Source organism: Aethina tumida, chromosome 1 (genome assembly GCF_024364675.1).
Source record: "Aethina tumida isolate Nest 87 chromosome 1, icAetTumi1.1, whole genome shotgun sequence".
Classification (NCBI taxonomy): domain Eukaryota; kingdom Metazoa; phylum Arthropoda; class Insecta; order Coleoptera; family Nitidulidae; genus Aethina; species Aethina tumida.
In genome coordinates this window covers 37,533,650-37,546,524 of record NC_065435.1, presented here as the reverse complement: position 1 = coordinate 37,546,524, position 12,875 = coordinate 37,533,650, and the positions used below count along the sequence as shown (strand labels likewise).

General features: G+C 32.9%; 3 protein-coding genes across 3 annotated transcripts; 2 read left to right on the top strand and 1 right to left on the bottom strand.

Annotated features, from left to right (window-relative positions):
* The first annotated feature begins 70 nt into the window (after nt 1–70).
* Nucleotides 71–9,283, top strand: LOC109601461 (GMP reductase 1). Its single transcript, XM_020017709.2, has 3 exons — nt 71–336; nt 559–936; nt 8,638–9,283. The coding sequence occupies exons 1-3, from the start codon at nt 88–90 to the stop codon at nt 9,211–9,213; spliced, it is 1,203 nt and encodes a 400-aa protein (XP_019873268.1). The 5' UTR covers nt 71–87; the 3' UTR covers nt 9,214–9,283.
* A 53-nt stretch (nt 9,284–9,336) lies between these two features.
* Nucleotides 9,337–11,887, bottom strand: LOC109601458 (probable ATP-dependent RNA helicase DDX27). The gene is made up of 2 exons (XM_020017707.2): nt 11,721–11,887; nt 9,337–11,448 (listed from the first exon to the last, which is right to left on the bottom strand). The coding sequence occupies exons 1-2, from the start codon at nt 11,796–11,798 to the stop codon at nt 9,430–9,432; spliced, it is 2,097 nt and encodes a 698-aa protein (XP_019873266.2). The 5' UTR covers nt 11,799–11,887; the 3' UTR covers nt 9,337–9,429.
* Nucleotides 11,888–12,050: 163 nt separating this feature from the next.
* Nucleotides 12,051–12,860, top strand: LOC126264201 (cytochrome c oxidase subunit 6C-like). The gene is made up of 3 exons (XM_049961060.1): nt 12,051–12,142; nt 12,456–12,644; nt 12,706–12,860. Exons 2-3 carry the CDS (start codon nt 12,478–12,480, stop codon nt 12,779–12,781), a joined length of 243 nt encoding a protein of 80 aa, XP_049817017.1. The 5' UTR covers nt 12,051–12,142; nt 12,456–12,477; the 3' UTR covers nt 12,782–12,860.
* The last annotated feature ends 15 nt before the right edge of the window (nt 12,861–12,875 follow it).

The following is a 12,875-nucleotide window of genomic DNA, read 5'->3' as shown; positions in this document are numbered from 1 at the left end:
TGGAACCGTTGTTCGGTTCGTTGCTAAAATGCGTGACAACAATTAAAAGTTGCAGTTGAACAATCAGCCATCGGTTCGAGGGACGAAATGGCGGTTTTCGAAATTGCGCATGTTCCAAAAATAAGTCGCGCTTCGGTTTGTTGGTCAGTCGATTTTCCAACGTCGATTCGAGCACATCTAAAAATAGTCGCGCACAAATTCCGCATTTCGCGTCCTTTTTTCTTTCGTTTTCGTTCCCGTTCGAAGAAGATGCCGAACATAATCAACGAGATCAAGTTGGACTTCAAAGACGTGTTGCTGAGGCCGAAACGATCGACTTTGAAGAGCAGAAACGATGCAAGTATTGATTTTCAGTCTCGCTCCGCACACTGAGAGCGCCCAAATTAGAATCAGTGACAAGGTCGGGTCGTTCCGACAATTGGAAAATGCCTCTTGTTCGTTAACGCCAATTAGGACCGTCTGACACGAGTCGCATAAACCTTGAGCTGCGTTTATTTTCGTCGCGCGTTATCTAACGTGTTTCGTCTATCCCATAAGATCGGCAACTTCCTGTTTCAGGTGAACCTGTACAGAGAAATCACGTTCCGCAACTCGAAACAGACGTACTCGGGGATCCCCGTGATGGCCTCCAACATGGACACCGTGGGCACCTTCGAGATGGCCAAGGCGCTCTCCAAGCACGGCCTCTTCACCTGCGTCCACAAGTACTACTCCCTCGACGAGTGGCGCCGCTTCGCCTCGGACAACCCGGACTGCCTCCAGAACGTGGCAGCCAGTTCCGGCATGTCGGATCCGGACTTCCAACGACTGAGCGACATTCTCAACGCGATCCCCCAAATCACCTTCGTCTGTTTGGACGTCGCCAACGGTTACTCGCAGCACTTTGTCGATTTCGTCAGGAAAGTCAGGAAGAACTTCCCCCAACACACCATCATCGTAAGTCGCATTGTCCGATACGTAAACGCGACTTTTCTACGCCGAATAACCGAACAAGTCGGACGAAACACGCATATTTGAAAGTACGATTACTGTTTGAACCGTATCGAGGCAATGTCAACAAACCAATGTTTATCAAGACATAAATCCGTCATTTAGATAATGAATAGAAAAAATTCAGTTCATGGACATTTTCACACATTCACACTTTTATTAAGTTATTCTCTTAATTACACCATTTACAATCGTTACTAATTGTCGACGTCATCAAACAAAATAATGAAATATTTACAAATTCCAATACCATATCATATTTGTTGCACACAACGCAAATAGTCCACTCATACTTCGTATTAAATTACCAAATGATACTGCAAACCTAAACTTATCCTTGATCGCAAAGCAAGTTCAAGAAAGACGCAATCGATAAAATAGCTAAATAAGTGAATACTGATCGAATAAAAAACTCACTTTGCGTTGCCAGTTGCCCACTTAACTAGTCTCGTTCTGGACCTACCTGGAATCATTTAAAACATTTAATCCAATTATTCCTCGTTCAAATTATTATGTATTTATTACCTTTAATGCCCTTTTCCTGTTGTCGTGTCGTCTCCACGATGATTAGTCACTTCCTCATTGAAATCCCTCCTCATCAACGAATAAAAAATCTACCTTAAATGCTTTAATGAAATTCTGCTAAAATTTATTTATTATTATGATCACTTTAAAATATATTTCTATTAGAGACATGATTCAAATATAAGAAAATCAATATTTCAATCAATCAATCAATCAAAAAGATAAAGATTATATTAAAAATTTATTTTATTTTTCTTCACAAACATTAAAAGTCATTATTTATTTACGTATTTAGTAATTTGGACACCTGCAAAGAAAAAAATTCAAAATAAACATATTTTTTAAAATACAACTTTATTTGAAATTACATAACTAATTTAAATTGATTTAATTTACGCTTAAAAAATAATCAATTCTACCGAAACCGAATTTTAATCTCGTCACGCAATATTAAAATATGAATAATAGAAAAGAACACATAATACATTTTTACTTATTTAACTATTATTATTTCAATAAATATACATATTGACTATAATTTTTCACAAAAATACAAATTTTTCATATTTTCAATCATCACGTGACATTAAAATTATTATCATTTTCATATATTTAATTTCTAAACTAACAAATTATTACATATTAAAATTATATTTCCATTTCTATTCGAAATTTCTCTTCTTTTCTTTTATTTATTTTAAAATATTTAACAAGTTTTCATAACAAATATCACTATTATTATTAATTTATAAATGTCTCCTTGTTTACTTAAACAAATGTTTATTTATTGATGCAAACCATATCTAACTGTGTTCCTACATTATTATTATTAAACTACTTAACCCTCTGTTCCAATTAAAACATTTACAAATTCCCATTTTAATAAAACTTTCCCAACATTAATAACAATTTGTAAAAATTTAGTTCAATTCTAAAAAGATAAATAAACCTTATCGAAATGTATGATTATTATTGTCATATTTACATTTTTCTAACAATTACTTTATATTGAACCTTTCATAGTTTCATGTCATATGTCATTACAGTGTCACTTCTCCTTCTTCATTATACTAAATAATTGAAAATACAAAGTTGCAACACAAAAATACAAAAATAAAAAATGTGAATTAGTTTTATTTTATAACATAATTACATATTGTAAAGATTAAGACTTTCGTGACCGTTGTTTCCATATCTATGGTATAATTGTTTGGGTTTATTGGTTAACACAACTGACTAGAATTTAACCGTTTTTATTTGCTTAGCGATTTTCATGTTTTTGACCACTGATGCCCTTATTTTATCCAACTTCAATGTTTCTTCCTTTTTGTTGTTATAATTATTATTGTGTTTATAGACTTCAATCACTCTTCTAATCATTCTATTTTGTGATATCCAATTACCGAGGCAAGCAATTAACAGAACGGCCAACAAACGAAACAAAAAACAGATATTAGCCACTCATAATACCAAATAACTATCTATAAATATATACCATTTAAACAATTTATTTATTTAACCAATAAAATAATAAAAGTTGTCATTATTAATCAACGTATCTTTAAAAAAAATTATACTCTCTGAAATTGTTTCAATTACTTAAATAAAAAAAAGTCAATTCAAGATTCTAATTTCTATATTGTTGTTTGAGATTATCCACTTTTTTATTTCGAAATAAATACAACTTTCCAATTTCATTTGAACAAAACGAAATCACTTTAACATTGATAAATCATCGCCTCTACACTGTCATAACTATCTCATAATATCACTAATATTAAAAATAATGATTAAAAAGTATAAATAATTATCATCATGTAAAAAAAATCTATCTAATAATCTATTTTTTAATTAAATATTACTTTTGCACGACCAAACGTACTATATATACATTTTATTTCGAATGATTCATTATTATATATTTGTATAATAATAAAATATGAAATACACATTACATTGACATTAAATTAACCTAATTATAAATATAATGTACGCACCGAAATCCAAATTAATTTTTTGCCAACTAAGCACACACCAATCAACATTAAACGATATTCGTTTAAATATCGCTCAACGAAACATTATACTACACTTACATCTGATACGACATTTACGAACATAATTTTTATTTCAAAGTAAAAACTTACACATACGTATGTACATACACTATCGCTCATATGTAAAGCAACTTCAAAAATTTAAATCATCATCAATTATGCAATCAATATATTGGACAACAACAATACAACAATACAACAATACAATTATTTAATTTAGCCTTCCTTTATTTACGGTACTATCTAATAGTCCTCAACACCTTTTTTCATTAATCTTATCAACTTTTCAGTAAATCGTTCGACACTTCTTCCCACTAACTAACTTTCAATTTCTTCGTAAACTTCATTTAAATTTGAGTCTTTCTGGATTGAGGTCTGTACTATATGTTAACTAAAACAGTATAAATAAATGCTCACTGAAAAATCAACCATTTCTTTCTTAACTCACGTTATCTTAAGCACACTGAAGCATATGATCCACTGGTATTTTTTGCACAAATAAATTGCGAAATGCCCTGATAAAGGTTTCTTACTTTTTCTACTAATATATTCTTTCTATTAAAATTGCCAATCCTCCTCAAAGTAACCGATTACAATTTTACTCCACTTTTCACCATTTCGAAACTTTTCTACAATTTGTATCTCTTTAAAAAACGATATCAAACGCGGAAATAAATTATAAATCAATTGTATTGATGGTTACTTTACCTATGAACTGTGCTTGAAGTAAAAAATGTGTCAATAAAAATATCGGTATATAAAAGAAAATGCGAAATATTGAAACACTTAATAATAATAATTAATTTAAATTAAAAACTATTGTTATTTTGTTAATTTGTTGCTCTACATATGAGTGATAATGTATACATTGCTACTCACTTAAATATTCAACCAAATTATCTGTATCAATAATAAATCGTCACAAAATTAATACAAATTGTCAAATTCCACAATTTAATTTAACAATAGAAAGACTCAAATTAAATACTTGATAGAAAATGCAATTGTTTTAAATTCACTAAAAATTAATTACATTGATGAAGTAAGTTTTAAAGAGGAATCATATGTAACATCTAACTCACTTCAGTTTGTGTGCTTTTTATACATTTACAAAATATTGTCATATTTACTTTTTTGCCATAAATCCGAAAAAAAGATGATGTCTATTAAATTAAAGCGTGAAATCATCGGACGTAGTACATCAATAATATGTACTCTGTAGTTAAACAGAAAAAAATTGATAAAAAATATAACGTCAGCTAAGGGCTAATTGCTTTGACATACGAGTACACTGTACTCTTAAAATACATAATATTTAATGTATTTTCTTTTTTATTGTAATCAATGAATTACATATTTAACACAACATACTAAACCAACAAAACTAACTAACCGACATTTACAAACCACAGACTTCTAATTGATTCATCTAATTCTTTTGACTCCACTGAAATTATCATCACATTGTGTATTTCAATATTCAACATTGTGTTAATGTGTGTTAATCCATAACACTAAAGCAAAACGAAGAGACTTCAGACTGGATACTTACAAGAACTAACTACTCGTTGCAAACAACCTTCACCACCGTCCAAATCTAATAAATAAATGCCCTTGACGTTGTGTCAGTTTTTTCCAAACAAATTCACAGCCAACTATGACAACATGTTTACCAATGTACAATTCTTATTTTCATATTTACTCACTTAAATGTTCGGTTATAAACTTTAGAAACAATGTGAAAATCCACCGTCGACCAACATAAATGCACATTACACCGATCTTACACAATAAGGCCCATTTAAGAACGACCTTCATAAAATTTATGTTTTTCATTTGATTTTAACAAACTTTTTTCTTTTTCTTTTTTCATTTCATTACTTATTTCAGAAAAAATAAACTTTTTTCATTAAAATCAGTACGGCTTGGGATTCGAAGAAAAATATTTTCTAAACGGTTAAAGTAATCGATTAACTACAAAAGGAACCCTTTCTTGTAAAGCATTTAATTTCCTATAAAATATATTTACTTAATTATTAATTGATTAAGTAAAAAAGTCATTTCTTAAAATTCTTTAAACTTTGACCTCCGTTATCTTCTAAACGGTAAGAGTTATCAATAAATTGTTAGGGATCTTCTTAATGGCCGTAAGTAAGAACTGAAGAAAAAATAGAAAACTGAGGTGACTAAGACCTTCCTAATAAAATAGTCCTTTTTTTTGGCTCTAAACAAATCTAATAATAAACTAACTAACTAAAACAAAACCATAATTCATAAAATCTACAGTAAAAATTTAAAACATGAAAAAATAATAACTAAATACAATTAATTAAACTAATTAACTAATTTATATTAAAATTTAAAATTAATATAAATGATGATGATTGAATATTAAACGGAACAAAATAATCGTCAGTGCAAACCTCGTTGAAATTATTCTCAAACAACAAAAATCCAATGTTTTCCCCTCTCCTCTCTCCACACAAATTTACACAGCTTACTTGACGGACCAATACCACATAAAAATTTACGATTTCAATTTTCATTAGTTTATCTATCTACATCAATAATATCGATATGTTTCAGAACAAAATAAATTGCTCAACAATTTTAATAAACAATTTCAACGTAACATACCGAAAATTCTTTGAAATTTTCATCAAAATAACACAGTTCAATTAAAAAATACTTAAGACACCACAAAACCACATTAAAACCATCATTAAAATTAATTCAATGAAAATATTGTCGAAATTTATCAAATTATATCTAAGCATATTAACTAATCTAAATTAATTAATTAATTGTTTTATAATTTATACACAACACTAACAACAACACAACAATATGTTATTATTAGTTATATAACACTAATATAAGCAATACATACTTGATTATATGATGATAAATTTGTTAATTGTCACCACGAATTTTATTCAAATGTTTCTCAGACTACAAAAATCGTATTTTTCCACCTCTCTAGAAAAAAACAATTGAAAGTGTCAGTCACACAAATATGCACAGCTTACTATGATCGGCGCATCCACCGATCCATACTTTCGTCTCTCTCGCACACTCATCAACATAATTAAAAAAAAATTAAAATAAAATATTAAAGAAACTTTTTACATAAATATTCTTTATAATATCCTGTTCTATATATTCTTTATAATATCATATTTAGATTTATTGAAATGATAAAAAAGGTATTTGGAACAATTGTAATTATACCGACGTGCTTCAGATCAAACAAGTTAATAATAAAAGGAGACATTTGAACATTATAACTGTTGCACTGTTGTATCGCCATGTCTCTAGATAACAATTCCAAACTGATTAAAAATTCTAATAGAACCATACCCATGCAAATTTTTTCACACATAAATCACTCAGATCTAAAGCATCGAAAAAAACCTGTCCTTCAAATTGTTGATGTTACTAGATTTCAAAAAATCACCGTCATTTAACAAAAATTTATTTGTTTTTTAATATAAATTAACACTTAAATTATAATAATAAATCAAACATATACGCTATCTCTCATATGTAAAGCAACTTTAGAAATTTTCTAAAGTCTTGATAAAAAGTACTTTTAAATATCCATATTATTGTCAGTTATGCAATATGTTTGATAAAAACAATACAACAATATAATTGTTTATTAGTGAATTTAATTAAACATTTATTAATATTTGAAAACCATTCAAGGGTCAAAAGTACAGCAACTTTAAAATAAAACAACCTTAAGTACATTCTTTTATTTAGTATCTAGTAGCACATTAATTTTAATAACTTCTCAACAAACACTTTTTCTTCATTCGAAATTTCTTCGTAGAGTTCTTTCATATTTGTCAGTCTTTTTGCAGAGATATCCCGATCGATTTCTTCTCAAAAAATTTCCATTGGATTAAGGTCTAGGTTTTGTGCCAGTCAACGCGTGACACGCACTCTTTGAGAAGCGCGAGACATTCTTTAACTAACTAAAATGACGTTACCTTCGGCAAATGGAAGTATATGATTCTAAAGAACGTCACGTACTACGTTAAACAAAGCGATCCATGCCAATCCCAGAAAAACATCTCTCCACACTGAGTTTAGTGTAGTTGGGATTAAACTTTTCATTAATTAATCCTCTCACCTATGAAATACCATCAGATTTGAATAATTGGAGCAGACTTTTATCTGAAAACAAAATTGTTCACCGTTGCCCATCTTCACCCAATTAACATATTCTCTTGCAAATAGTAGTTTTCTCTTCTTCTTTGTTCGTTTTTTATTAAAAAGACCAACTCTTTTCTATTTTCGTTTTATGGTGCTTACCAACATACCGAGTTTGTTTATCTTTTGATTCATGCGGAATACACTGATAAAAGTATCACAAACAATAAACGTTTTTGTTTTCCTTCTCCATAGCTCTGTTAATCTTACTCCTTCCGGTGTATTCCTTCTATTCAAATTGGAAATCGTTCTTGAAACGATCGATTTGTTTAAATTTAAATCTACTGCAATATTACTCTGTTTTTCATTATTTCGAAACTATTCTACAATTTAATATTTAATTTGTATCGTTAAACACTTCTAGGCATTTTTAGCTCTAAGTACGATGTCGGACTCAGAAATAAATTATAAAATCAATTGTATTAAATATAAGGTTTGGTTGCTTTACTTATGAACCTTGTCCGAAATAAACTGTATAAAAACTACATAAATTAAGATATTCGTATATAAATTGAGGTATGAAATGTTACGACAGACATTTAATAATCATAAAATTAATTTAAATTAAAAAGAATTGTTCTTTTAATAAAACGATTAAGTTTTTTAATTTGTTGCTCTACATATGAGCGATAGTGTATATAAACATCGCAGAGATAAATATCAGTAAATCCAGTATAATTATCATCAAAATAAACATTTTTATAATAGTTTCATAAATGTTGACAAGGCAGATTGTATGCGAGTATAAAATAAAAAATATTTCAAATTTCTCAGAAAACCAAACTATTATTGAGCATTAATAACAATGAAAAGACGTAAAACCTTGTATATGAGTAAAGCATTCCAGGCTGGAAACGTGGTGACCGGTGAAATGGTGGAAGAACTCATCCTCTCCGGCGCCGACATAATAAAAGTGGGGATCGGACCGGGATCCGTGTGCACGACCAGAATGAAGACGGGAGTCGGTTACCCTCAGCTGTCCGCCGTGATCGAGTGCGCCGACGCCGCGCACGGCTTGCAGGGCCACATCATCTCGGACGGCGGCTGCACGTGCGCCGGCGACGTCGCCAAAGCCTTCGGAGCGGGAGCCGACTTCGTGATGGCAGGCGGAATGTTCAGCGGCCACGACCAGTGCGACGGCGAGGTCATCGTCAAAGAGGACGGCAAAAAGTACAAACTGTTCTACGGCATGTCGTCGAGCACCGCGATGGAGAAACACGCCGGCGGAATAGCCGAGTACCGATCGTCGGAGGGCAAGACGGTCGAGGTGCCGTACAAGGGCGACGTGGAGGCGACCGTGCTCGACATTCTGGGCGGACTGAGAAGTGCCTGCACCTACACCGGAGCCGCCAAACTGAAGGAGCTGCCCCGCAGAGCGACCTTCATCAGATGCACGCAGCAACTGAACACCATCTACAACTGACTCCACGCAATTCCATGTTCCATGTTTCTTTGTTGATATTGAGTATTGAATAAAGACGTTGTTCATCGTTCCTTTTCGAACCTTCTTATCAAATTACACAAACACAAATCAAACAATTGACAATTGATTGATGAATGCATTTATTTAAACTTAAACATTTATACAATGGAATAACAACAACGCAATCACACGGCCGCGACATCGCGACGACCCAAACTATTTCTTACTCTTCTTGCCTCTCTTTCCTTCCATCCTCTTCTTGCCCGCTTCGTACCTTAATTTCTTCACCTGTTTCTGCGAAACGTTCGTCAAATCTCCAAAGTTCGACTTTCTCTTTTTCCCCGACGTCGTTTGCGATTTCGTCTCCTCGACCGTTCGGATTTTCCCTTGTTTCCCTTTCCTCTTCGCAATCTTCGACTGAATAAACGCCGTCCTTTGCAAACGCGAATCTTCGTCCGTCTTTTCTTTGCGCTTCTTCTTCTTCACATTCATCTTCTCTTTCGACTTTTCGTTCGGCTTCGCCATAAAGTTCCTCTTCTCCTTCGGCCCCTCCTTCTTTTCCTTCTCGTTCTGTTGCTGCTTCTTCAACAGTTTCTCCGCCTCCCTCTCGACCTTCTCCATCTCGACCAAGATCTTCACTTCGGCTGCGACTCTGGCGGTTTCCTGTCGCATCTTCGCCATGACCGAATCGACAATTTTCCTGCATTTCACACCTTTCGACACGATTTTGACGATCCTCTTCGTCAGATTTCGATCCTTCTCGCCGACCAGACTGACGGCGACACCGCATTTTCCGGCACGTGCAGTTCTGCCCACTCTGTGCTGGTAACTCTCCAGATTGTTGGGCATGGTCAGGTTGATGACGGTTTGCACGTTGGCGATATCCAAACCGCGACTGCCGACGTCGGTGCACACTAAAAAGTTACAAACGTTAGTCTTGAAGGAGTGCAAAGAGTTCAGACGCTGCAACTGCGTCATGTTTCCGTGCAACTCGCCCACCTTCAGGCCCAGCACTTTCAGACTCAGATAAAGTTCGTGCGCCTCGTTTTTCGTGTTCGTAAACACGATACATTTTTCCGTGAACGTTCGCAAAACCAACGCAAACAAAACACTCATTCGATCGTTCTCGTCTCTGATGCGCACGAACTCGTGTCGCAAATTGTTCAACACCGAAACGGTGTCGATCGTTTTCGGACGACGCATTTTCTCGACTATCGACTGCACGTTGTCGGTCAAGGTGGCGGTGAAAAGCAGCGTTTGCCGACTTGGCGCGCAATGTCGCAGAATCTCGTCGAACTGCTGCGAAAAATTCTGATCCAACAGCCGATCGGCTTCGTCCAAAATCAGTATTTCGACGTGTTTGAGCGAGAAATTGGGTGCGTTGTGCAAATGATCGATCAATCTTCCAGGCGTCGCGACGACCACATCCGGACTCTTTCTCAGAACGCTTTCTTGGATCTTCACCTCCAATCCGCCGACGCTCAAACCGAAACTGATTCGTCCCTCGGTGATTTTCGTTCCGGTCTCGTAAATTTGCACGCCCAACTCACGGGTGGGTACCAGAATTAGGACTCTCGTTTTGGCGCCGTCATCCGTTTTATAAAAGAGACGTTCGCAAACCGGAAGCAGAAACGATAGCGTTTTTCCCGTTCCGGTAGAAGCTGAGGCTATCACATCGTTTCCCGCCAATATTTCTGGAATCGTCAACTGTTGGATATGTGTCGGGTGAATTATGTTCATTTCGGTCAATTTTTTTATTAAAGGCCGCGATAAATTCAGCTGATTGAAACTAGTAATTTCGTCCTCGTTACCGTCCTCCTCCTTTTTTAAATGAGTGATTGTTGTGTTATCGTGTTTCTTTGACTTTACATTCTTCGTTTTAGTTTTCAATTTGTCAGGCTGATAATCATCTTCTGATAGATAATCTTCATCATCCTCATCTTCCTCCTCCACCTCCTCCTCCTTCTCGTTTTCATCATCCTCTCCATCGTTCCCGTCCTTTTCTTTCCCTTCATTGTTATTATTGATCTTATTCTTCTTTTTGTTATGCAAAAATTCGTCAATTTTCTTTTGAATTTTCGTCTGATTTATGTTTCGTTTTGTCAGTTTGGACAAAAAATTATCGTTTTGACTTTCCGAATTTTGAACGGTGGCGACATCAAATGAAAAATTCGTATCGAATTCTTGACGTTGCAGTTTTTCTTGCCGTTGCTTCTTCACGGTTTTCGGTTGGAACTAAAAAAACGTATAATTTATTATTTAACTGGTGTTGTAAAAATTAAACATCAATAATTTTAAAACAATGATACTTGATATTAAACCATCAAAAAAAGTTACACATTTTTCCAATAAAAATCTAATTTTGAACAACTGAACGTTCCACAAAAAAACAAATCTAAAAGCACATGGCTCAAACAACCACACGATTATTAATTACTGCTAAAAAATTCGAGATTATTATTGAATTTTAATTTAATTTAACAACCATTCAATAATTGTAAACTTACGTCGATTTCAATATCCGAATCTTCCGAAAAATTCTCCACTTCTTCATCGTCGTCTATTGTTTTTAACAAATCACACATTTTTCAATTGATAATTAACACTAGGTTTGATAAATAATAAACATTCAGAGAAAACGTTTCAAACGTGTTTTTATAGGTTAGGAAACGTGATTTTCAGTAATACCACCCAACTAAATATTTAAATAATCTTTTAAATTTCTTTAACAAATATTTTCCGTCAACGTTATCACATTTTATCATTTTAACTTATTAGAACATTTACTATCATTAATTTTTCATTAATCATTTAGTCAGTTTTTTTTATGATAAATATTGTTCGATTCTGCATGTTTATTAAGTTGTCAGCACTGTATAAGCCATTTTGTGACAGAAAGTGTCTGACACATTTTTCATCAAATTTTCAGGTAATTGTAACAAATATTTTATATAAATATTGCTTAATTATTGTTTCAAAAACGCTCATTAATGCTTTTGGTTATAAAATTTACGGTAATTACATGTCGTTAATTTTTAAGGTTAACTTTAATGTTACATAATTAATTCAGCCTTAATTATATTCTCTTTTAAAATCAACATTTAATTTTAATCATTGGTTCGTATCAAATTTCGATTATATAATTTACTGTTTTAATAACTTTCAAATATATGTATTCTATGTATGTTCGTTACATAATAAATTTCATTTTATAGATATACACAAATTTTTTTTTGTTTTAGCTTCCAAAAATATTTCATAAAAATGGCAAAGGACGTTGTTAAGTCAAACAAACCCCAACTAAGAGGATTGTTACAGAACCAGATCAAAAAGAATTTGGCTCTTGCTGTCGGCATGTGCTTTGTGGCTGCAGTAGCACAAAAAATCTGGATCAACGATGAACGAAAGAAAGTTTATGCCGAATTTTACAAGTAATGAATTGCGTTAATTAAATTTCCTGTGGTTCATTTGGTGTATTTTCGATTGTTTTAGGAATTACGATATTGAAAAGGCATTCAACACCATCAGAAACAAAGGATTGTTTGACTCCTGCCAGCCAGACAAATAAATTTATGTAATTAATAGTATTTAATGTGAACATCATTTAGATCTGAATTGTATAGTAAAACAATAAAAATTCAAACAAATGTGTGTCATTTCAT

What these genes read in the sequence shown, in the direction of transcription:
- LOC109601461 (XM_020017709.2), top strand. Translation starts at nt 88, where the DNA reads ATGGCGGTTTTCGAAATTGCGCATGTTCCAAAAATAAGTCGCGCTTCG. An exon ending in CTTTGAAGAGCAGAAACGAT is followed by an intron (nt 337 to 558) that starts GCAAGTATTGAT and finishes TTCCTGTTTCAG; the next exon opens with GTGAACCTGTACAGAGAAAT. An exon ending in TCCCCCAACACACCATCATC is followed by an intron (nt 937 to 8,637) that starts GTAAGTCGCATT and finishes AAAGCATTCCAG; the next exon opens with GCTGGAAACGTGGTGACCGG.
- LOC126264201 (XM_049961060.1), top strand. Translation starts at nt 12,478, where the DNA reads ATGGCAAAGGACGTTGTTAAGTCAAACAAACCCCAACTAAGAGGATTG. An exon ending in GTTTATGCCGAATTTTACAA is followed by an intron (nt 12,645 to 12,705) that starts GTAATGAATTGC and finishes CGATTGTTTTAG; the next exon opens with GAATTACGATATTGAAAAGG.
- LOC109601458 (XM_020017707.2), bottom strand. Translation starts at nt 11,798, where the DNA reads ATGTGTGATTTGTTAAAAACAATAGACGACGATGAAGAAGTGGAGAAT. An exon ending in ATTCGGATATTGAAATCGAC is followed by an intron (nt 11,449 to 11,720) that starts GTAAGTTTACAA and finishes ACGTTTTTTTAG; the next exon opens with TTCCAACCGAAAACCGTGAA.